The 25887-nt window shown below is 34.6% G+C and overlaps 3 protein-coding genes across 3 annotated transcripts; 2 read left to right on the top strand and 1 right to left on the bottom strand.

The window, feature by feature from the left end:
- On the top strand, nt 1-1601 carry LOC133850531 (fibrinogen-like protein 1). The gene is made up of 3 exons (XM_062286653.1): nt 1-90; nt 160-1349; nt 1422-1601. Exons 1-3 carry the CDS (start codon nt 10-12, stop codon nt 1525-1527), a joined length of 1377 nt encoding a protein of 458 aa, XP_062142637.1. The 5' UTR covers nt 1-9; the 3' UTR covers nt 1528-1601.
- Nucleotides 1602-2784: 1183 nt separating this feature from the next.
- Nucleotides 2785-5054, top strand: LOC133835247 (uncharacterized). The gene is made up of 6 exons (XM_062265216.1): nt 2785-3043; nt 3099-3440; nt 3499-3781; nt 3834-4072; nt 4124-4813; nt 4869-5054. Exons 1-6 carry the CDS (start codon nt 2913-2915, stop codon nt 4969-4971), a joined length of 1788 nt encoding a protein of 595 aa, XP_062121200.1. The 5' UTR covers nt 2785-2912; the 3' UTR covers nt 4972-5054.
- A 2595-nt stretch (nt 5055-7649) lies between these two features.
- LOC133835878 (GATA zinc finger domain-containing protein 14) lies at nt 7650-18208 on the bottom strand. The gene is given in 9 exon segments (XM_062266020.1): nt 7650-12127; nt 12974-13151; nt 13957-14236; nt 15945-16098; nt 16161-16264; nt 16329-16885; nt 17924-17946; nt 18032-18120; nt 18193-18208. Coding segments are annotated over 6 exon segments (2283 nt in total). The 5' UTR covers nt 16879-16885; nt 17924-17946; nt 18032-18120; nt 18193-18208; the 3' UTR covers nt 7650-11110.
- Between the last annotated feature and the right edge of the window lie 7679 nt (nt 18209-25887).

The following is a 25887-nucleotide window of genomic DNA, read 5'->3' as shown; positions in this document are numbered from 1 at the left end:
ACATTTAAAATGGGCAGAATAAATTTTAACGGAGTTTTGTTACTGATGGTCCTTCAAATATTCTTGGTGGCTACAACAACTGGAGATGAAGTGAGATTAAACACATAATACTAAGAACAATAAAGAGTGATTAAAGTGTATACGTTTTCTTCCTATCAGACATGTGAATCAGACCGAAAAATGGAAGAACAGTGCCGCCTTCATAACTACAAAACTGTTAAACCTTTGCTAGATTATTTCAGGCAGGTTAGAAATGAGATAGAACAAAGTGAAACTAAGGAAAAGCAGATAAGTGAATTAAATTCTGATCTTATGGAAAAATATCATGAAATTGTAAGAATTCATGAAACATTCGTGAAGGAGGCAGCTCTATTAAATGAGTATAAAACCAAAGTAATCAAAGGGGAAAACGATTTGCAATTGTGTCAAAATAAAGTTGATAAATCTGAATCTGAAATTAATTCACAACAAAATATTATTCTTAAGTTAAAAGAACAACTAACAGATAAATCCACCAACTTAGAAAATAGTCAAGTTCAATTAAAATCTGTTAATTCTAGTTTAATTGAAAAAGATGAAAATATAAAGAGATTTAGTGAGATTATTAAAAATAAGACAGAACATCAGAAAACACTAGAGTTGGAATTAGAGAAGTGTAAATCTATATTAATAAAGCATGAAAAAGATATTCAGTTATGTCGTTCAGAAATCAACAAATTAAATAGGACATCAGAGAACATTAGAGAAGAACAGAAAAAGATTCAATTGAAATTAAAAGAAAGCGAAACTAAGCTAATAGAAAAAGTAAAGGAAAATCAGTTATGTCAATCTGAACTTGATAAATTAAGTCCCACAACATGTCTCCCTTTCGGAGATTATTCAGGAGTTCATCAACTCAATGTCTCTGGCATAGGTTTATTCAATGTTTTGTGCGATAGTCAGTTAGCTGGACCTGGATGGATTGTAATACAACAACGAGTTGGGGGAGATGAGAATTTCGATAGGGATTGGGCAACGTATCGCAGAGGTTTCGGTTCTTTTGAGGGTGATTTCTTTCTTGGATTAGAGAAATTACATCGTATGACGAGCTTGCAGCGTTTCGAACTTTACATACATTTGGTTGCTCGGAATGGAAGAGCCTACAACGTTCGTTATGACGACTTCAAAATATCTGATGAAGATAATGGATATGCACTGAGTTTGGGTAAATTCAATGGAACTATTAGGGATGGCATGAGATACAATGAAAACATGAAATTCTCAACATTCGATCACGACAACGACAAAGATGATGCTAATTGCGCAGCCTTGTTTGAAAGTGCCTGGTGGTACGAGTATTGTATTACTAGGTAAATATTGCAAATTTTTATTTTCGAAGGAATACACATAATTAAAGATTTTTGTTGTTTCTTATGCAATAGTTTAAATGAACGTTATGAAGTTCTATATTGGTGGGACACTCATAAGTACATTTTACTTAAAGAAGTTAAGATGCTAATTCGCCCCAAAGAAGCGATGAAGAAGTGATAAACTGAAAAGCTGAAATTCCCATATTTGACTTAATTTTGTAATCATTTATATATAATTGGTGCATTAAGAAATAGCGTTCTGAAAAATAAAACAATCGACTATTTAATGCAGTGATTTATTTTTGTATGGAAATGGATCAGTTTTATTGCATTCAATTTATGTTTTGATGTAGCAAATTTTAAGTCTCTAAATGCTTTTAGTAGAGGTGCAAATACTTTAAACTCAGTGAACTTATGATTATCCTGTAGACATCCTTTCAGTCGAACCTTGAATATTAATGTAATTTAAGAATTGATCTAAGTTATCACCCAGCTAACATAACAAATCTTATTGGAAATATAAACACTTTCAATTTCTCACTTCAGCTTATTTCCAATTAGTCCGATTCCAATTGCGCAGTCATTTTGATGTAAACAATTATGCCTTAGCATAAACACAATTAACGTAAAGCCCAGATCATAGCGCGCAAACCTAAATGTAAACTCAACAGCGAATGCTGACATGTCAAAACGCAATTTTAAACACAATTGCATTTCACACTTCGATCTTTGATTTCATCATCCGTTTTATATAAATATAAAGAAGCTTTGTCCCACCTTAGCTGACTTGCAGCCTAAGTCCACTTTTGTACTTTAGTTTTATTTGATATCCGAATAAAGCGGAAGCTTGCAGCTCCCAAAAACAAATATATTTTCTTCTATTCAGTACAACTGAATTGATTAATTTCTACACATATTCGTTTCTTTCTTACATTAGTTAATGGAAAGGTAATAATAATTACACAGTGGGTGCTATAAGTATATTTATTTTATGGAAGAACAGTGCCGGATTTATAACTATACAAGTAAGAAAGCTACAGTTGAGTGTGCTCGACTGTGAGATACCCGCTACCCATTTGGAAACCAAAATATTGCGGAACAGACGGACATGGCTAGATCGTCTGGACTGTTGATGCTGATTAAGAATATATAATATTTACTTTATGAGGCCGGAGATGTCTTCTCTACCTGTCACATAGATTTCCTGCCGGCACAAACTTATAATACTCTTCTAGCCGGTATAGCTTCTAGCGGGTATAAAACAGTTGTGAAATGTTTATAGTTTTCAAATACAAATAATATTAAAGAGATTGCAAGTAATAAATTGGATCTTTACAGCTGCTGCTAATGATTATTAAAATAAATTTAAAGAGACCTTTGAAGAAAATTCCTCTTTTCAAGTCTAACAAGTTTATGAGAATAGTAAATTATAGAAAGTGTGGAAACAGGAAAAAAAGAAAAAAAAAATAAACAAGTTTTACACTTCAAAATCAAAGCAACTACTATAGAAATTATATACTAGATAGGAATACAAATATATGTACTTAAAAAACCAAACAAAAAATGGCAAAATCTTCTTGCACAGGAGCTCTCAAGCCTGCCATCGTCTATCAAAAGCTAATGGTGGAAAACTTGACCGTTGTGCGTCCGCCTATATTAAAGATCTATTACTGGGAGAGTTTCGATATAACAGGGTGAGTGAAGTGACGGAAATTAAAATATTTTACATCATTCCATCCTCTATCTTAGTCTCAACAAGAAACTGCGGTCTAATAAGAAGGAGCACGAACATGTTCTCACTATTCCGATACGTCAAATTCAAAGTCAGCCGCTGAAGATGATTTTCTGGGTGCGGAACATGTCAGCGAAGCCCCTCAACATTAAACTGAGGCGCATTCAGAATTGCCAGTGCCAACCACAACAGACTCGAGTGGGTTTTAATCAGTTCCAAAAACTCTTCCATTGTCCACATCGTCGGCTCATTAATGTGAGCCAAGAAATTCTAAATATGCAACCAGATGAAGTGCTGCCTCTGAGCGTAACTGCTCAGTTCTATCTCTACGGCGAGCATTATCTAACCTACGAACTGACGTAAGTATTACTAACTATATATTATAGGAAAATATAGTGCAATAACTTCTTTGTTTAGCACTGGCGATGAACGCAAATTCGAGTGGAGCTTTAAGCTGCAGATTTCGGAGTTTGATCTGGAGAAATGTTTGCTCACCAACGAGCTTCTGCCCATAAACATCAAACAATTTCAGCACATTACACAACCGATTTGGGTCCAGAATATAACCATGGCACATCTATCATTCGCCTTCTCATCGCGTGAACGCAACTGTAAGTTGCACAACTCGAATTTAACAGTGCCTCGCCAAAGTGTTTGGCCTCTGCTCATTGAATATCGTCCTCTGGATTATGACAATGAGGTTAGTAGAAGCTTTAAACTGTTTCGCTTGCATTAATCTTCTGAATCATTAGATCGAGTTAACGCTGGCCTACGAAAATGCCAGGGCACGATATAAGATCAAGGCACGTGGTGTGATCACCGATGAGAATGAGGTAACTGACATGCCACTCAAGGATCGAGAATCTTCCGATTATCTCTTCATCATTTATCCGAATCGTTTGAACTTTGAGATCTGTGCCAAGGAAACTCGCACCCAGCTGGTTAATGTGCACAATTCGGGACAGAAGTGCATGGAATTCCGTTGGCAAAAGTAAGCAAAGTATTTAATCAAATCTCAATGCTTATTTATTCCCTCTTTTAGCTATATCATTAGCGACTTTTTTGCTGTCACCTTTGAGCCGCAAATCTTCCGCCTCAAGAGACATCATTCGAAGCTCTGCGAGATTCGCGTAGCGGTCTTTGAGCGTCTCGTCTTCTTCCGTCGCATTCCCATTGTGTTGGAGGTGCATCGCATTCTCGATCTTGCCACACAAATTGCCAAAGCGGAGCTCTCGGAAATCGAGTCTATCGACGATCCCAAGTGGAAGGAGGACAGCTATGTGGAGCACGTTTTTCTCCAACTAAACATTCGAGTGCATGTGCGCAACAACGAAGACAAAACCGAGGATCTGGGCGATGAAATCGAAGGAAACTGCGAACCTTGCGGTGGAGTTGGCACCGATGTAGCTGAGGGAGCTGGCGGGGATGGTTTACCAACGACACCAACTGCGGAGCAACAGAAAGCTGCGGAGCGGGAGGAGTTAGTGAAGCGTTTGTCCAACAAGCGCAAACTGAATGCCAATGAAATTATCGAGCTGAGCATGGCCATCGATCATCGCATCACCATATTCGAGAAGCTCTTCTGGAAGTATCTCTCGAAAACGAACTTTATGCGCGTCACACCTGAACGCACTCGCAATAAATTCAACAAGACCTACGAGCAGTTGATTGTCGCTTCGGATAGTTCCTTAAATCCACTAGCGACAAGCAATCAATCGTTTGTGGATCACAAGTAAGAAAGTAAGAACTATTTAAATTCAATCAAATTATATTAATATTTTCTCCAGCGTTATTTTGTCCATACTTAATCGTCTAATGGTGGAGGCCATTAACGATCTGGCCAAGAACTGGATATTTATACCCTCTGATTATTACGACCGTACGAATTAAACTCTTCAAATGTTCTTAAATGTTCTTCATGCATTAAATAAGCTCAAATCGCAAATTGCATACTCTGCGGCTGCACATTTGAACTGTCCACACACATTCGCACACACGTAAGGACACACGACCGCAGCGCCATCTTGTGGAAATTTATGTTATACTTAGCCCACGCCCAGGCGACATTTGTGCTGCTGCTTGGTCAGTGCAGAATTTATGTCTGCGCCCGAAAGTATGCAATGCTTAATGCACTTTTCGCAAAGCCAGCAAATCCAAGCGGCACAAATCGGAGACATAAAGTCTCCGACTTTCACCTTGCCTGGCAATTAGATAATGCAATTTATGCGTTAAAGCGCAACTTGCACAAATTGCATTTCTTAATCTAAGTTAAATTTGAGATATACACACCTGCAAAAGTGCAATGCAAGCACCGAAATTTAACGCCATTAAATGTAAGTAATAACAACAGCAGCAATTTACGTTAAGCAGTTTTTTTGAGACGCGAGCGGTGACAACAACCCCGACTATGACGACTTATCAAGCGCTCTTTTGGCAAGCTAGTTAACGATTGACCAGCTTTAGCAACTTTCCATAGAGAGATTGTAGATTTTACTTTGCCGACAATTGAAACAAATGCGTTAACACTTTTAAAGGTATATTAAGTATTGAAATAATTGCACATTTAAGAAAATGCAGTTTGTAAATGTACGCGAAAAACAACAACGAAACACATCAACACTCTCCGAAGCGCTCAGTGTCCTGAGCTCCGATTGGATTAGAGTTTTGGAGATTTTCACTAGAGCGGCTTTTACAGCGCAACTTGTGATGCTGTACATTATTTGTTGGTTTTTTTTTTTTATGGGGATTTCACAGTATTACATTAAAGTAATAAGTGTTATTTTTAATACACATCACAATTTTGTTTACGCGTATGCAGCAACTTCGAAAACACGTCACAGCTGCGCACAGACTTTGTTGCATTCTCTGCTTTCTTTGTTAATCAACTGAATCTAAAATTCATCGTAATCGGAAATCGAACTGGTTAACTAACCGAATTATCGTTTAGCTTGGTCGTTCTTGTGATCGCTTTGGTTCCAAGCAACTCACTTATCGTTCATCTAGTTGAATTATCGATTGTAAAGGTTTAATTCCTTAAAAAAAAAAACAAATATACTTACTCAACAGTCACTAAATTGTAAAATAATTCGACGATTTCAAAAAGACGGATTATTAAACACATCATTTCATAGCTTTATTGAATAAATTGTTGTTACCTTCATTTGAGTGTTCGTGTGTGTGTTTTTTGCTGTTGTAAATTCTCAGAGTAATCCATAATGAAGTTTAATTGATTCTTAATAAATCTTGCACAGAGTATACCATAAATATGCTTTATAAACTTGCTTCTTATTTTGTTTTTGGGTTTTCCTTTATTTTTTGGTTTTGGTTTTCGTTTAAGTTAATTGAATGAAAATTCGAAGAAAATTGTTTAAGGTGTGTCAATGTGTGTGTGTGTTGATGTGAGTGTTCATGTGTGTGTGTGTTGATGTAGTGACAATGTGTGTGTATGTGTTGATGTGAGTGTTCATGTGTGTGTGTGTGTGGTTTTTATGAGAGAATTCGACTGTAATTCAATAGATAAATATGCAATTTTAATTAAATTGGAATAATTGTTTGCTCATTTCTGACATGATTAAGTTAAATATTTGCTACTACAATACGTTACGGCCCACCAATATTTTGACTATGTTTATAACGACGAGAAAAAAAACATTTCATAGTTTTCTTTTGTTTTTTGTCATCTTTTGGTTTTCTTTTATATGTTGTATCTGCTGTGCCTTCCTCAAATACGATCGATATACATATATATAAGCTAAACCATAGACGATAATAGAAATAAGTTGATTTCTTTTCATTCCATATAAGTATGTTGAATTAAATACGTTACACATTGTAAATTATGCAGTTTATGTTGAGCTCGAGCTTGAAAGAACTAATGTCACTCATTTCCCCGATTCATATTTCTTCCTCCACTTTTCATCTTTTCAAGAAAGTGTTTATGCAATTTGTAATGCATTCAACTAGAGTGCTTAAAATTAGTACCTTTGACTAAGTTGTTTTTTCGACTAAGATTGGTTTATACATAATTCATTTAATATATATTCTTTAGTTTTTTCGATTTTCGATTTTGTTTTTTGTATTTTTTTGTTGCTTTTTTTTTTGTTCTTTTCGATACTTTGTTTAATAACATTGAATGCAAACATATAGAAAGAGCATTTTTTCGACCTTAACTTTACTGCTGACATGCACTACAAAATTGGATAGATATAATATATATTATTTTAGAGATTTATAATTTTTTGTTGTTTTTGTTAAACACATGCCGAAAGTTGTGTGAAATATTTAGGGTATATTCAATTGGATACTTATGTAAATCATTTAGAAAACGAAAAATACAATTAAGAGACGAAAAAATTGGGAATATTAGAGTTACGATTATTGGAATACAAAAATGATTGCTTGAATATTCCAATTAACAACTTGTGTCAGTTCAGTTAAGCTATGTTTGCCTACAAGCATTCTCAATAAGTTTTTCTTCTTCTTCTTCCTCGTCTTCGTCTTTGTCTTTGGCTATTCAACATTCATTGTAAGTAAGAAAGTTAGTGGTGAGTTTAAAGGGGACGCGGTGTCTGTTTTTTTGTTTTTGTTTGTATGTATTTTGTATGTACGAGTATGAGAGACATTTAAAGAGAGAGAGAGCACTGCATGAACGAGTTCCGGAACTAGTTCGGATCCCGGAACTCGCCTGCAGGCATTGCACAACCTTTTTGGTTTAAAACGCGAATGTGCCTCGAAACGACGAACAAAAAACGTGACGACTTCTCGCTAGATCGCCAGATCTTTCTTTATCTTTATCTTTATATCTTTTACTTGATACTCTTCTTTATACGTAATAAGTGTATGCACTATCCTCATATATATTTGTTGTTTTTGGTGTAAAAGTATAAAAGTGTACCATATTTAAACGTCTGTAAACGACAGTTTCGCGTTTTATATTCCATTTTGTTCTTTACTTTTTAGTTAAAACTTGTGGTAACTTTTCGTATCCTTGTTATAGATATCATAATCATCATCTCCATTCTTTATCATCATGCTCTTTTCTCATATTTGTGTTTTTTGGTTTTTTATTTTCAGTTTAAAGATATGCGTTTTGTTTTCTGTTCATCGTCTACGTTTTCCTCGTTTTTTGTTTTGTTTGTCTTCATATTTTCTTTTTCTTTAAATGTTAACATTATTGCGTTTTTCCATGTAAAAATTATAAAGTTGCTTTTTTTAGTTTTCTTTTTTTGCTTTTAGTCTTTTTCCATTAGTTTAACTTTTGTTTTCTTCAGATCCTATGCGCTGTTTTATTACGTATTCTTGATTTTTTGTTTTGTATTTATTTTTATATATGTATATTTTTTTTTTTTTGTATATTATTGTGCGGTGTTTTGTTCGTTACCAATACCTTTAAGTATATAATATGTATATATAATATAATATAATATATTGTATATATAGTACTCATGTATATGTTTAAATTTTTAAAATACTTTCTTGGTTTTTTTTTTGTTGTTCATTCTTCGGTTTTTTTTTGTATTTGTATTTTATTTATATAAAACATTTTTCCGTTAAAAAATGTATATATAATCGATTGCTTTTTGTTGTTATTCTTGTTGTTGTTGCTGTCATGCAATGATTTCAGAATTTGCATCACGCATTCTGCATTCCGGATTTCCGTTTCGCTACTCAAATCGCACTTGCACAAAAAAATTGTGCTGCATGCTTCATTTGTAAAAAACGTTTCCCTTGGTGTTTTATTCTTGTAGTTTTTTTTGTTTCTTCGAGATTAATGGAAGGTTTGTTCTTGTTGTTGTCTTATAAATCGCATAAAAGCAACGAATTTTATTTTATTTGGTTTTGTTTTTGGTTTTGGTTTTTAGTTTTGTCTAAATTTCAGTCAAGCATTTGCGCATGAAAATGGCTGTCGACGATTTTGTCGCGATTACGATTCGTAAACTCAGCTCACGATGTTTTTTTTTTTTTTGTTTAACGCGGAAGTGAAGTGAAAACAAACTGTTCTACAAATGTTAAATGTTAGAAGCTAGGGCCTATGCACTACACACAATACACATATCGTAATATAATCATAATCGTAAATATACATATAATAATTGTTGTTGTTGTTGTTGTTTTCTTGCTTCTGCTGTTGTTGTTGATTACTTTTAAATAGTTGCAATAAATTTACTTGACGTATACATGAAAGTGTTTTTTTGCTTTGTGGTTCGTTTATGCCATGAGTTAAATATGTATTTTTAATATTTTCTTTTCTGTTATGTATAAACATTTAAAATTTTCAATACACAACATCAATATATTGTTAATCATATATAATATATTTTTTTTGGGTTTTTTTGTTTTTTGTTGTTGTTTATAAATAATTATAGATTTTTATATAGATATATATTCATGTATATATATTTTAGTTTTTAGCATAGTCGAACGTGTTTTTTTTATTTTAACATTGCGAATTGCTTCGGGATGACATTTAATACGCAGGAAACTGAAAAAATTAAACAATATTTAGATGAGTATGAATAATGCTAATTAAAAAGTACAGTGGGTTTAAGTTTATAATTATAACAAGACTTCATTTTCTTTTTCATTTATGATTGAGCTAGTTTTTGCAAGGAAATCTCTCAAGCACCATGTTTTTCATCAGTTTTTCTTCAACTTTTCCACTTTTCCAGCCTATTGCTGTGTTTTTTGTTGTTTGCCTGGCTCATTTTAGTTTAAATGCATTTCGCTAGATTTTTCCAACATTTTTTTACTTTGCGTAAAATTTTCACTCGTATCAAGAATTTTTCGTGTTTGTATTTTATATTTTTGGTTTCTTCTTTATTTATTTTATAGGTAATTTGGCAATTTTCATTTTGCATTAATTGTTCGTTCCTTTATTATTGCTGTTTGGGTTTGTTTCTTGGTTTAAACAAATTCGTTTTGCTGAAACGCGTTTTGTCATTTAATATTACTTTCTTTCTTTTTATTTGTTTACTTCTTGTCTAGGGAGGGAATTTGTTTTAAATGTTTTCCTTGAATTTCGTAGACTTTTGGAATGGCAATGTTTATTTTTATTTTTAAAATTGGTGTTTAGTTGTTTTTATTATTATTTATTTAATATTATAATTAGTTTGCTTGGCTTGTTATTAAAATGATATTTACTTGTTGTTCTCTCTGATATTATTTTGCTGTTCGTTTAGCTTTAAATTTTTCTTAAAAATCGATTCGTTGTATTCGAAAAATTCTTAGTATTCATTTGTGTTATTTCGTTTTTCGATTAAAACTTTGTTTGTTGTATTTTCTTGTTGCCATTTCCATTTCATTTTGCTGCATTTCAGGATACATGAAAAGTTTTTTAAACAGATTGAAACACAAATTAAAATTGATCAGATGATTAAATACAAAACTGTGTGTGTGTGAATGTTTGTGTGTATTGAGTTTTAAGTATATATTTTAATGCTTACACGATCTTTATTTTTAAGCAAAAGTTACACATTTAATCGTAACTTAAACATATCGCGAATATCTGTCGTCGATTTGCATTCATTTCATCAATTACATTTCATTTCTAACGCATTTCAGTTCTGTTTTGTTTTCTCTTCATTTTATAGTTTTCTTCGTATCAAATAGGCTTAAGTATCATTGTTGTCATATTTCATCGGTTGGGGTCTTTGGCCTTTTCCAAATCTATTTAACTATTTGCTAGAGTACTTTGCTTTGTTCAAACAAAAACTTAACCATACATTTTCCCTCACTTTTTCTATGTTTTTTTTTTCAGTATTTTCATTTGTTTTTTTTTTTTGGTTTTGGTAACTGCTGTGCTCTTTATTAGAGGCGACTAGAGTTTGCTGAGATACAGTTATTAAAAAAAAATAAAAAGTAGTCAAGGATATAAAAAGTGTGTGTGTAGTTGAAAGCAAATGAAACAAATTCAAAGAAAACTAAAACTAAATTCAAAAACTTCAATAAAGAACAAAACTATGAAAATCAATTACAAACTAAATCATATATGTTTATAAATATAAATAAGATGAAGGATACAATTCCTTCCTTACAAGAACCAATTGGACCAGGAGGGCATAAAAGAGGACTGATAATTGTTGTTGCTTTTGTTGCCAGCGGCTGTTGTTGTTGTCGACGTCGACGTGTTGTTGTTGCTGCTGTGGCCATGCCGTTGAGCATTCGAGCCGCTCGCTGTGGTGTCGCCGCTGCTGCTGTTGGCTGCTGCACTGTTGGCCACGTTTGTGAGAAACTGGGCAAATTCCTGTTGCAGCTGCAGCTGCTGTTGCAGCAGCTCGAAGTGATTTTGTGGCTTGTTGTAGATGAATTTTGTGGATGTCTTCAATATGCCGCCTCCTGAACTCGATGATGAGTCGACATTGCTGTTGCCATTGCTGTGGTTGCTGCTGCTGTTGCTGTTGCCATTGCTGCTGGTTGTCGCCTTGTTGCTGCTGTTGAATGTTGTGTTTGCTGTTTTGCCTGCTCGGCCATTTGTTGCAGTTGCTTTTGCTGATGACAACAGCGACACGGATTGCTTGTTGTTGTTGCTATTGCTGGTTGCTGCAACCTGCTGTTGCTGGGACTGTTGTTGTTGCTTCTGTTTGCTGATGCTGCCGTTGTTGTTGTTGATGATGTGATTGTTGCTGTTGTGCTGCCTGTTGCTATGTTGATTTACATATTTGCCAAACTGAAAGGCAACGCCATTGCCATTGCTATTGCTCTTGCTCTTGCTGTTACTGTTGCTGTTAGTGTTGTTGCTATTGCTATTGCTGCCGTTATGATTCTGATACGAATTCTGATTGCTGTGATTGTTGTTGTTGTTGTTGTGATTAAGCACCAAACTATTGGCAGCCAGCGCCGCTGCCGCCGCATTGGCATTGACAACAGCAGCCAACTTGGTTAATAATTACGTTTGCTTATTCTTGTTGGTCTTGAAGCTAACTTGAAGTACCCGATTGCCCAGCGTGTAGCCATTCAGCGACTGGATGGCGAGCACAGCCTCCTCGTAGTTGGTCATGGTCACAAAGCCAAAGCCCTTGCACTTGTTGCTCTGCAAGTCCCTTATGACCTGCAATACAAAATTGATTAATACGATGGGAAAAGAAAGCTGTCTTCGGCTAGCCGAAGATTCAAATTTATGGGAGAGTTGCTTCCATCTAAGTTTCTTTAACGAAAGTTAAGTCTTCAATATACATTCATCTTATAGAATGAGAATATATTAATTAGTCTGACATGAAAATAAAGTTCGCGTTCATATGCAACGATTTTCTTAATCCTGATATATGAGATAAATGACGCGTTGTGAAATGTCTTTTTCCTTTTTTTTTATTCAGATTATCGATCAAGTCTGACCGCGTTAAGTATTCGGAAGTACAGAGTCGTATTAGAGATGAGAGAGTAATAAAGAAAGCACAACATCACTAAAGAGTTATTAGAATAAACGAGACGGCGTAAAGTGAATATGTTTGTTTGGCACTTGTCCTACTACTAAGTGAACTCTCAGCCCAACCGGTAAGAGCTAGGAGGCTGTAATTTGAACAGAAGAAAGTCTGCACAATTTGATCGTGCAATAAGTCCGGGTTTTTGAATTGTTACTTCTATTTATCCAAATTCCTATCCTACACCCCTATGTAGTGAGACTAAAACCATTTATTTTCAAAATTAAGTTGCTTCAAGAGAAGCAAATTAGTAATGACCATTGAGCCATCTACTTGAAAGAGATCAATAACGTAAGGGTTTCTAACCAATTAGACTTTTAAAATATTTAATTTGAAGAACTAAATGCTGTTAAATTACAACTTCTTTAAAATAATCGAGAAGTGCAACGCGACAAAGTTGCAGCTGGTCAAGTTAATATCGATATACTTTGCTATTTATAAAGACTTCAGTTGCAGTTTCACATTTGCGATCTCACCTTAACAGACTGCACGGCGCCAAATGGTCCAAACAGCTGCCAGAGCACATTCTCCTCGGTTTCGGGTGCCAAATTGTAGACGAAAATGCACCAACCAGAGCTGGTTATGGTGTTGCCTTGAATCATGCCATTGGTAATTAGATCACTGGTAAGCGGTGAATAGCGTGAGATCACAGAGCTGTTTTGGGTAGATGAATGAAACTAGAATTAGTATTTATATAAAGTGCATGGTATATGGTATATAGTATCTAATATTTAAAATATAGTAATATTTTAATATGGTGCATAGTATGTAGTATCTAGTATATAAAATATAGTATATTGTCTTTTAGTATATAGAATATACTAAATATCAACAGTGAATATATTATTCTTTGGTTTTCTATTAGCACATGCTAAAAACTATATAGTATATAGAATATACTATAAATATTAAAAGTGAAAATAATATTATCCTTTGGTTTTCTATAAGCACTCGCTATTTACTAGATAGTATATAGTATTATAGTGTTGATATTAAGTATATAGTATAGTATAGTATATAATATATATAATACTATCTTCACTGTTGACTTCACTAAATATCAACAGTGAAAATAGTATTATCCTTAGGTATTCTGTTGATGCTAAGTACATTCTATATTCTATAGTATATTGTATATAGTATATATAATATTATCTTCACTCTTCATATTTAGTATATTCCTTCGATTTTCTATTAGCACTCGCTTTACAGCATATACCATATACATAGTATATAGCATATAACAAATATCAACAGTGAAGATAGTATTATCCTTTGGTTTTCTATAAGCACTCGCTATATATAGTATTATAGTGTTGATATTAAGTATATTATTTAGTATATAGTATATATAATACTATCTTCACTGTTGACTTCACTAAATATCAACAGTGAAAATAATATTATCCTTAGGTTTTCTATAAGCACTCGCTTCTTCGCACTCTTCTTCTCCACTGACCTGTAACGACCCGCGTTGGGATGAATTGCGGCGGCGGCTGCTGCTGCAGCGGCTCCGGCTGCCGCGTTGGCTGGAAAGGCGCGTCCGCCGCGTGGATTTTGGGGGGCAATGTAGGCGGCGAGGGGTTGCATGCTGGTCTTGTTGCTGCTGGGATTGTTGGCAAACTTAACGGTTATCGGTTCGGTGGAATTCTTCGGTGTGGTGCCGTTTAGCTCCTTGATAGCGCGATCAGCCTCAAATCGCTGATCGAAGCGTATGAAGCCAACGCCCTTGGAGAGACCTTAATAGAATTAAAGAATGATAAAGTTAATAACTATTCTGCATGATCATCGGTCAAGCACAATAAAATGGACATGACAATTGAAAGTTTATAGATTGAAGTAAATATGTTCTGTGATACATACTATTAATGGACTCGGCGCGTGCTTCTGTCAGTTTTAAATGGTTCACAACATAATAAGAGAAATAAATTAGAAAATGATTCATTTAACAAAAGGAATAAAATAAATAACTAAATATCTAACATTAAAAAACCTAACATAAAGCATAAAAACAATAATCACTTAAAATGAATAATACATACAAATAAAGCAGGAGAATTTTTGTATAAGCAAATTGTAACTATATTCATAGTGACAGCAATTAAATAACTTACTAATAATAATAAGCAACTATGACAATCAATATACAAATGCAGATAATGAGTATTGAGACGGATCGATGGCAAAAATATCTAACGTAAAATGTTAAATAAAACCTACCGGCCGCATGTTCATCTTATTGTATTGAGTATTATATTTGACATTTGAGAATTTTGGATTTGATAGATTACATGAAAAAATAAATTTGTAAAAGAAATGTTGTATTAATAAAGAAATCGAAACTAAAAATATATATCTGAAAAGGGGTTTTAGAGAGTGGACTTAAAACTAATCTTTTATAATGCCGTTGTTTTCTGATTATAATCAAAAAGAGATTAACAATCTAATGGGATTTCTTGCTATCGGGACTCAAATCATATATTGAAATAGTGAAGAAAAAAAACTTAATTGAAAGACAAGTAAATTTAATAAACATATTCTTTCTTTTTATGCCCCTAAGGTATACACAGAAAGGTATATGAGCCTTCAGGAAATGTATATAACAGGCAGAAGAAAGCATCTCCGACCCCATAACGAATATATATTCTTGATCAGCTGCAATGATTTAGTCATGTCCGTCTGTCCGTATGAACACCGAGATCTCAGAGACTATAAGAGATAGAGATATATTGTTTGCCACGCCTACTTCCGCCCCCTCAAATCGACGAAAATCGAATAACAAGCGTAATTTGAAGCTACAGTATCGTTTTTATACATATATGATTTCTGAAAATTTAGTTGCGATTAGATACAAATTTTAGAAATTATTAAAGAATTAATTTTAGTTGAGCAAAAACGACAACTAATTACGGGTCTCAGCTGCTGTATGTAGATCTATATATATTTTGAATGTAGATCTATATCAATATACCAAATATAGTATTTGGTATATTTTTAGTATTTTTGTGGTTAATAAATTTTGTATATTTTAAAATTAATTTCGCACTGTTTTACATTTATTCACAATGGGTAACGGTATTTCACAGCCAAACACAGTCTAAAGTAACTTTCTTACTGGTTTTCGAATTTAACTTTTTTTGAGTATTGAAGTCTACATTAAATGTCTGTATCTATTTAACAATTTAAAACTTTCGGAAACAAAAGACTCCTTTAATAAAAAACATTAATATTCATCGAAACAGTCTTATCTTTGTGACAACATTGTTCTACAGCCTAATTTTCTTAAATATGCAGTAGTAAATCATTAAAGAGTAGTTAGCAAAATGCTCCAAATCGATTAAAATGTTAGGAAACACATCAGTCTAATAAGGAAAAGTAGAAATTCTAATATATCAGAGCCCTAAACATGCCTGGAACACATTTCCTTTTCCAAGGCATTCAACTCACCAGTGATATTATCACAAAGTATGCGCGAAGTGATGATCTTGCCGTATGGACTGAACAATGATTCCAAATCGGACTGTGTCATATTCTTTGGAAGACCCGATACATAGAGATTGGCGCCCTTGATGCTCTCTGAGCTGGGACGCGCAATGGAGACCTGCAGCGATTAAGCAGACAGATTAAATAACTGTTTATCGATAACAAAAGTTGAGTTGCCACCTTTATGGTTTTGTTTTGCAAACGAAGACCATTTAAAGCATTAATTGCCTTCTCAGCATCCTCTTGCTTTACATAGTTGACGAAGCCGTAGCCCAGACTTTGGCCTAAATGAAATAGAAACGAGTTTATTGATTTATCGATAAACGATAGTACGATAGTAAGACTCACCTGTAACCTTGTCGCGTATCAACTTGCAGCTCTCCACCTCGCCAAAGCTAACGAACAGCGAACGAATCTCGTCCTGCGACATTGTCTGTGGCAAATAGTTCACAATCAAATTCGTCTTGGGATCCGGTTCGTTGTTGTTGTTATTATTATTATTGTTGTTGTTATTATTATTATTGTTGTTATTGTTATTATTATTATTTGTATTATTGTTGTTGTTGTTGTTTGTGGCTGCCGCATTGTTGTTGCTACTATTGCTGTTGTTATTGTTGTTGGTGCTGCTGCTGTTGTTGTTATTGTTGTTGGCTGCGGTTGCATTTTGATTGGCAGCGCCAACAGTTGCCGCAGCTGCCGACGAAGTCGACGTCGAACCAGAGCCACCATTTTGTTGCGCCTGACTATTTGGCACATTGCCACCAGTTGTGGCAGCATTGCCACCTGCTCCAGCTGCAGTTCCAGCAGCGTTGCCACCGCTGCCACTTCCACTTCCCGTGCCAGCTCCAGTTGGCTGCTGTTGCTGCTGCTGTTGCACCGCTGTCTGACCCTCAACCATCGCTCTGCTGCAAGGAAATGGATGAAATCAAGTGAAAACCAAAGCAAACTATTAGTTTAATCTGCTACAAAAAAATGCAATACAAATGATAAAAGCTAAACTTTTAGTGAATTGTCACCGAACAAAAAAAACTGAAACTAACTGAAATTTCTTAATTACATTCCTTAACTGAATTTCTTTGTCTAAACTTTTTCTTCAATTCAATTAATTGTGAATTCTCTCAAGTGAACGGATTCAATTTGAGAAAAAACCAATCTAAAGTCTACGATTTTAACGTGTTTGCACAAACGAATAAAAAATGCAAAAGAAAGTGAATTGGATTTGCTTTTCTTAAATGCTCAAATGTTCTGATTTAATTTCTCCACTTAACATTAATTGCAATGTTGTGCTTTAAATATTTAGACCTATCTATTTAAATATATAAACTCCCTTCTATAAAGCACAAAATACAAACGTACAAATCAAAATTTAAGTTTTGGAATAATTATATGGAAAGTATTCTCCCAAGTGAAACCTATTATCCACAAAAAATTACAAAGAAATTTAACGTTCAGATGCGAAAAATTTAAGCAAAATGTATATAAAATATTCTGTCTACATTTTAAAGTTAAACTAAAATAACTATATTTTTAGTCTTGACTCATATCATGGCGCATCTCATTGCAATAAGGAATTGTATTCGTATTTTCAATACAATAATAATAATATTAATATATCTTCATCTTCTACATTATATTTTCTAATGTACAATGATTATGTTACATAAATGTATGCTAAATCACTATGTAATAGTGACATCAATCTTCCCTATGCTTTCTTCCCCTTCTTCCTTCCTTCCCTTCTATGCGAGTTGCGAGTAATTACTGAACTTATACTGAAATAAATGTATTATCTACAAAAATAAAATTTAATTAATTAATCTTCGAAAAATGTAAAGCTTAAGATTAGTGGAAAAACTTTACTGCTTTGTTATTTGAAAAGATAAATAGACTGGAAGTATACACTATTTGTTGGATAGCTTATAGAGTTATCTTTGAAATAATACTGCTGTTTTCGCGTTTCAGTAATCTGCAAATGTGGAAGAAAAATGCATCGATTAGTCGATTCTCAAATGGATAATTGCAATTGATTTTCATTCTTTTTTTGAACTCACCTTTCGATGCACGCACGATGTACAAGAGATGGGCAAACAGAAATGAGAAAATTCAACGAAAATTGATTGGATTCGAGTTGAATTAATGACTACAGAGAAAGAGAGAGAGATAGACTATAGTCTAGTTATAGGCGCTGGGCAAAGTGCGCTTAAGTACAGACTGTATCCACTACGTATACGTAATATGCTGGTATGGTATTCTTTGTCCGAAAGTTTCAACTGCAACAAAGAAGCAAATACAATAAAAATCAATTATTTTAATTCAATTTAAATGATATGAAGGTGGCTGCTGTTGTCGCAGGTAACAGAACAGGCAGAAGGCAGCAGTTTAGCAATCGACAATTGGCCAACTGGAAAAACATGGCCAACAATTTTAATGAAACCGTAGAAATGTGTGTAGTGGTGAGGTGAGTGTTCGGTTCTGTTTTTGGCCCATTTCCATTTGCATTTGCATTTCAGTTTTTTATTTTGCGGGTTGTTTGCGTTCGGCAAATAGATTCGAAAACGCGACAGCAAAATCGATGTAATTAAAATGACGTTCACACTAATTGCGAGCGCAAAGAGTTTGAAGGTATTGTGGAAAGAAAGAAATAGCGAATAGCATTGCAAATAGTTTCGCAATCCAAATTGATTGAAGCATAAAAATTCCCTTTTGACCTAGAATTTATTCGGCATTATTGAAATTTTTGTTGTGAATCAATGTTATAGCGTGCCAGATTTTAATTTATATTATATATCTTTTTAATATTGTAAGTCTACAAAATTGTTTATATACTTTTTAGATACATATATAAGAAAATTAGGAAAATATTCAAGTTTTTATTAATACATAATTAAGTTATGCTTCTTTAGGTTGTTCAACTCATAAAGAATTAAGAACAGACGAACCAAATATATATATATGATACTACGAAATATTATACTACTAAAAGACATATTACAGATAATAACATAATCTAGTACTAATATCTGAATAAGTCTGACAAGCTCACTTCCTAAGCACATGGAAATAGAAATGAGGTTTGAAAACAAAAGATTGATAAATATTTACAAATTTTCAGCGCCATGATAAGAGGAAAGAAAAACCGCATGCATCAGAGGTCTCATTATATATGCTATAGATCTGGCTAAATATATATGACTGCATAGGTATTTATAGGCAACTATAGACAAATAGAATTATGTTTAGCCTTAACCTAGCAGCAACAACAGCAGAATAGCGCGATTCCATACGATATTTAATCAAGATCATCATATTTTACCTTATTTTATATTTTCTATTTGCTTTGTGGCCAAATGTTTTCTATTAATTTCGACGAGAATTTTTTGCATCGCATCGCAAATCGTGCGAAAAACTAATATTTTAAAAATAAACAAACTAGCGGAAAGAGAGGATCGGAGAGGGAGAGAGAGTGAGAGGCATTTCGGAGAGCCGGCAAAAGTCGCCAGAGTTATATTTTCGAAATATTTTTAAAATAACAACGAACTGCGCAGAGAAGACATCGCGATGTCTGCAGCTGCTGTTGCTGCTGCGACTGCGACGCATTTTTTTGAGGTTAAGTGGCGCGACATACGAAAACCAAAACGAAAACACATCAAACAAATATTGAAATCGTTGGAAATTATATAAATTACAAGATACAATTCAAAATGTTTTCAAAAACGTTGTTACCTTTATAATTTGATGCAATGAAAATAAAACTGAATAATGTAAATAAAACTTGTTGCTTTGTTGTTGTTTTCAATTATTTTGGGATTACTATTACGAAACACTTTTGGTTTTTTGGGATTGCTGCGTACGAGTTGTTTGATTTTGTTTTGTTATTCTTTTTGGATATTTCTAATATTCGTCGAAACCAAACAAAACGAACCGAAGAATTTGTAGCAAAAAAGAAACAACTTATGCAAAAACTAAAATCGAATCGAACCGAACCGAACTGAAACCGAGAACTGAACCGAACCGATGACTAACAATAAGAATATAATCGTGATAATAATAATAATAATAATCAATAATAACAACAATAATAATAAGGAAATAAAATCAAACGGAAAGTAGAAAAAGAACACGTTCCTGCAACTCAACAGAACAGAAATAAACTGATTCAGCGAGCGGCATGGAAATTATTTTTATGCCGTCGTCGTCAACGCTGACGCTGTCAGCCGCAGGCGCTGCTGCTGCTGCTGTTGTCGAAGACAAACGAACATCACCCATAGCCTGCTGCATAGCCCCATGGGGGGAGCAAAGAGTGAGCGAGCGAGAGAGCGAATAAAATAGTGAAAAGTATTTCTAGCGAGAGAGCGCACTTTGCTGCTCTTTAGTTTTGTGCGACGCTCTCGCGCTCTCTCGTTGCTCAACGCAAGTAAATGAAGAGCGCTTTGCCCATGCGAAGCGGGTGGTTGTAGAGATCAGAGTAAACACACACACACATGCAAATCTATGTGTGTGTGGGGAAGAAAGCACACTGCAATAATTGGATTACATGACAAAGTAAGAGCAAGACACATGTAGTACACACACATACTTAGTGTGCAAAAACCCAAAAGAACTCGATGGATGTCGAAGACAGCTGTTAAAATATTTCAGCGTCAGCTTGGCAACAAAAACAGCTGTCAAAGCCGGATATTTAATAGAATAAGCTATAGTTTAATTTAAAAAGATACCTTGCATTTTAATTCATTATTTAATTTTAGATTTTATTTAAAACAAAAGTAAAATTCATGAGAATAAAATTGAAGATCATCAAATATAAATCCGAACTTGTAAATAATAAAATAATAATATAGATTACTCAGTTAAATTGCAATAATTATAGAAGATCATATCATAATTTTATAATTTACTTATGATATTTTATTTCATATACTAATATATTACTTTAATTTCAGTCTAACAAAATAAATCGCTTTTTCAAATGCTCAGTAACATGCCAATTTTCACTAAGTAATTTTATCAACATTCAAACACCTTTACAAGGAATTCAAGGCATCGCAAACTATGCAATTACATTAGAAATTCCTTTGCAACATTGGCAGTATAATCAAAAATAATTCACACCCTCACATGTGAGGGAGTTGTAAACACTCCCGTCCAACCTTGTCTAATGCAACGCCTACTGAAATTTGAAACACAAACCGGCAATTTTCATTCATAAATTGTGTTTAATTTACTTCCGCTTAATTGATAGACGAAGGATTTCACGAAAGCTTTTTGCAAATGCCATACAAAAAGTGCAAGAACAAAACAAAAAAGTGACACACCTTATGAGGCGTAAGGCAGAAATGCAAAGGCAAAGAAGTCTGTTGAAATAAAAAGGAGGAAGTAATATTGCTTTTGGGTGCGGCAGGAATCAAGAACCCGAGAGAGAGAGAGAGAGAGAGAGAGCAAAACTGCAGAAGAGCGTCGTGCAAAGAGTAACTGCAGTAGCAGCAGGCGACTGTCAGCTGAGCGCCCCTATGGATATGCAATATGCAGAGTGATGTAAAGAGAGAGAAAAGCTCAGCTCTGCTCAGCTGCAAACTGCGACGTCGACTGCGTTTTTTAGGTTAAATGACGGCTGCAGCCGGCGCAGCTGCAAGGCGCAATGTATGTGTATGCACGCGTGTGTGTATGTGTGTGTAGGCGGCAAAGTGTAGAGAAATGCTCTGCGGCGCTGGGCCGCCCATTGAGCTCAGGTTTTACTATCGTGAGTGTGCAATGCAGGCAGCAGGCATCAGGCTTGCATGCATATGTGTGTATGTGTGGAGTGTACATATGTAAAAGCGAAAAATCGACCATGGGTGTGGGCATTTTGAATGCACACAACTACAACTACAGCTACAAACACAATAACAATTGCCATTATATATTTTCTATTTCTTACTTTTGTATATATTTCTCGTTTAAAGTTTAAACTGCTGTTAAGTGCAAGACAGAGCGTGTTTTGATAAAAATATTCTTCACTTCGATTTTATTAGCTCTTCACAATTTTTTGTTTGCTTCGTTTGGTTTTTTTGTTTGGAGAAAACTTGAAATTGATTTCGTTTTGCAAAATGAGCATTAAAATACCACGCACAAAATGTTAGATTTAAACCGACTTACACGCAATACGATGCACACATATACACATAGTATATATGCATATAGTGTATATATGTGTGTGTTAGTTATGTGAGTATGCTAGATGTGTGTATTATACCGATATACAACAATTTATAAACGACGACGATACGACGATAATCAAAAAACACAACTTGCTGCCGGAGAGTGCAAGAACTAAATGATTAAAGTGTTCAATTGCCGCCAGGATAAATGCAGCCAGGACGACGATGACAGAGCGTTGACGCCGACAGAGATGGCGGCGACTGCGACAGCGACGCCAAAAGCGCAGCTTACTGCAACGGCTCTCTCTCTCTCTCTGTCTCTCTTCCCACATATTGGGTCGTACAGTTGAGTGCCGAAGCACACTGGGAGAAGCGAGGCGAAAACTGCGATGTTCTTATACCATAGGGTTGAAGGGTATTATAACTTTGTGCCATGCTAAGTATATATATTCTTGATCAGTATATATAAGTATATATATTCGTCAACAGCCTTGACGTTCATATAGACAGACGGACATAACAATATATAAATCTGTATCTTAGAGAATATACGAGATACGAGTCATAACGACAGCACTGGCCTTGTTAGCACGCAGACCGTTTTTTCAATCTTTTGCCACGCCTCCGTCCCCAAAATCTATTAAAATCGAATAATACACACAATAATAACTATAGTTTTATGATTCCTTAAAATTTGGTTGATCAGACGAAAATTATAGAAGTTACTGCTACGGCGACTAACATCAGGGCTTTTGGTATATTTTTCTTGTAGTACGATACCAATACACCAAATATAGACCTTGGTATATTTTTAGTATTTATCGGTATATTAATTTGGTATAATTTAAATTTGTTTTGATTTCATTACGGGTAGCAAGTAACTTACAGTCGACCACATCGACTATAGCTTTTTTGTTTTCGCATTGCAATGCAAAGTTAAGTAAGTACAACTTCCTTATAATGAATTAATAGATATGTATGTAAACTGTTTTTTATTAATTCACGACTTTCGTAATTTATAAAATTGATAAAATTTATAAAAATTATTTGAACATATTAATGATAATGGGGAAGAAATAGTTGCCGTTTCCATTTATCGTATAGGCATGCTTACAAAGTATTTTCTTAGATCGCAACATTTAGTATCAAATTTGTATTTGTGCATGTGCACGTCACTGTGCATGCGAGAAGCAAAGTTTCGATTGCAGAAATGGAGTAGAAGCGGAAGATGAAGCAAAGCGACACAACAATAACAAAAGCATGCAGCGCGGCCATTGCGCAGGTACAGCCAATACAGCCAGCCACCAACACCAGCAGCAACAGCAACAGCAAGCAATTCAACTCAATAACGGCGCTGCAAGTTCTCTCTCAGATGGTTGCGCTCTCTCACTCTCCAGCACTTAGCCGAATACCCTACATTTGAATACAAAACATAAACAAGGAAATGCAGCGAACACGAAACCAATTGCGGTAGGTTCTCTGTTTGACAGCGCAAGCAAAAGAGAGTGTGTGTGTGTGTAGCTGAGAGAGTAAAGCGTGGTGAGAGAGAATATGCCGGCCGCAACGTTGGGCCAACAGCCAAAAAGGCACCCAAACAAATAGTTAAGCCACCGTACACACACAGACACAAAGGATTTGCGAACGTACACACACATACAGCTGCATTATGGCAGCTGATGCGAGGCGTGAGCGAGAGCAAGAGGCGAGGTGAACCGCCGAACGCCGAATAGCAAAAGCCGAACGCCCAGGCGACCGAGCAAATGCAGCCAAGAAGCTCAACTTGACATCATTTGTGTCAAAAGACCATTGAACTCTATGCGGAGGAAGTTGCCCCATACATATAAACACACACCCACACACATACAGTAACGCGTGTAGTCTACTTAGCTCTTTTCACCCCTTCACCACAGGCAATATGCATTGTTTTGTTGCTGTTGTTATTATGTTCTCATGCAGCGCAAGCAGCAAGTGTTTACATAAAACTACATACAATGTAAATACACTTCAATATTGTGTATGTGGAAGAGTTTGCCAAACTGTGGCCATATTTACTATGCAATAATTGGCACGTTGATTAATATTGCTCAAATATTGTTACATACATACCTTACTATTTCCATTCAATTTCTGAACAAGTCAAAACTCTCATGCGCGGGCGATTTATATTGTTGTTTCCATTATCGTGAACGCCATCACCAATCGTGCTCCACGACGACAACTTATTAACGTTAGAGCAGTTATAACGTTGCGAAATATCGCTGTCCGAAGAGACGACGCCAAGCTGTACAGCAGCCACGCTAAACCTTTTGCGTTTGTTTCGCTCGTGCCATGTTTTGTTCTTCGTTACGTTTTTCACTACGTATTTCTCATCGTAGGACTCCTCTGTTTTTTCGATGTTCTCCTTCTCCGCGATGCGTTTGAGTATGCTCTGCTTCTTACGTTGTTGCCTGCGACGTTGTGTTTTAGTTCTATTCTCTGATTGAGCTTTGCGATCTCCCGCTGCAGCAGCTCTTTCACTCCCACTCATACAGTTCATATTGAAACCATGTGCAAAGTGCGAACACACGTGTTTTCTGTTGACAAATGAAATTATAATATGCAATTGATACCAAATAAAATCGACTTTTAATACTTGCGACTTTCCACACAAATGAAAGTTATAATCAAGAGAAAAAAAATGGTAGAAATAAATAGACTGCCTAAATTCTTGCGCTCCTTTTGACAAATGGTTGTTGGAGTGTTGGAAAACGCCTTTCTACGCTTTGCAGCACCTCGAGGTGATATCGATATCGTAATAATTAGCCAAAAGCTGTCAATACAGCGAAGCTAAGAGTTATCGATGTCAAAGCTAAGCACAACAAAGTTGCTATTTATAAAATATTAATAATAATTATTAGAACATTACCAATTCAATATTAGTAATAAAACAACAGATGCTTTAATTAAATTTAACGATGTCTTTTAAAGGTAGTTTAATAAAACTTTTTCCAAACTATTGTTAACCTTACTTACACGATGACCCATCACTAAATATCAAATTGCATTAGCAACTCTACATATCGCCAAGAAATAAAGAAATAAATTTAAAAAAAGACGAGTGGAAGGTCACAAATTCAATAACCGAATTAAATCAAATTAGAAATCATCCCGAATTTTCAAAGAACGAATGTTTCTCGGATCCTTTCGATTGGCTTCAAAATAAGAACATCACGATCATCCATCAAATGATCGAATTTAGAATGTAGAGCAATTATTTTACACTTACCCTTTGACAAAGTTGAATTTTTTAGAATACAAAAGAGCTTCTCATGGACTACCCGATATATGGTTAAAGTGCAAATGTCCTATTTCGAAAATAAGCTATATCATGAAGATAATTCAACTGCAGATCTTCCCATATAAAAATAAAACGTTGAATACGTTGAAATTTTACAATTTTGGTTTTGTTGTTTTTATTTTTGATTTATCAACTACTGTTACGGTAATTGCATATTAAATTGTTGTTGTTTGTTTTGTTGCTTAAACTTTAATAAGTGTACTTGGTTTTGCAGCTGCGTTTTGTTTTGTTTTGTTTTGTTTTTTATTTATTTTGTTTGTCATTAATTATATTTGTACAAAATATATATATATTTGTGTTTTGTTTTTGCTTTTATTTGTATTAATAATATATGTTTTTGTTGTTACTTTTACTATGTTTATGAACCTTTTCGTTTTGTTGTCAATTGTTGATGTTGCTGTTGTTGCTCTTCTTCTTCTTCGTCTTCTTCTCAATA

Source organism: Drosophila sulfurigaster, chromosome 2L (genome assembly GCF_023558435.1).
Source record: "Drosophila sulfurigaster albostrigata strain 15112-1811.04 chromosome 2L, ASM2355843v2, whole genome shotgun sequence".
NCBI lineage: Eukaryota > Metazoa > Arthropoda > Insecta > Diptera > Drosophilidae > Drosophila > Drosophila sulfurigaster.
This window is presented reverse-complemented; position numbering and strand designations above follow the sequence as displayed.

Excerpts from the sequence above, each read along its gene's own strand:
- LOC133850531 (XM_062286653.1), top strand. The coding sequence starts at position 10 with ATGGGCAGAATAAATTTTAACGGAGTTTTGTTACTGATGGTCCTTCAA. Across the intron at positions 91-159 it reads CTACAACAACTGGAGATGAA|ACATGTGAATCAGACCGAAA; the intron begins GTGAGATTAAAC and ends TCTTCCTATCAG. Across the intron at positions 1,350-1,421 it reads TACGAGTATTGTATTACTAG|TTTAAATGAACGTTATGAAG; the intron begins GTAAATATTGCA and ends CTTATGCAATAG.
- LOC133835247 (XM_062265216.1), top strand. The coding sequence starts at position 2,913 with ATGGCAAAATCTTCTTGCACAGGAGCTCTCAAGCCTGCCATCGTCTAT. Across the intron at positions 3,044-3,098 it reads GAGAGTTTCGATATAACAGG|TCTCAACAAGAAACTGCGGT; the intron begins GTGAGTGAAGTG and ends CCTCTATCTTAG. Across the intron at positions 3,782-3,833 it reads CTCTGGATTATGACAATGAG|ATCGAGTTAACGCTGGCCTA; the intron begins GTTAGTAGAAGC and ends CTGAATCATTAG.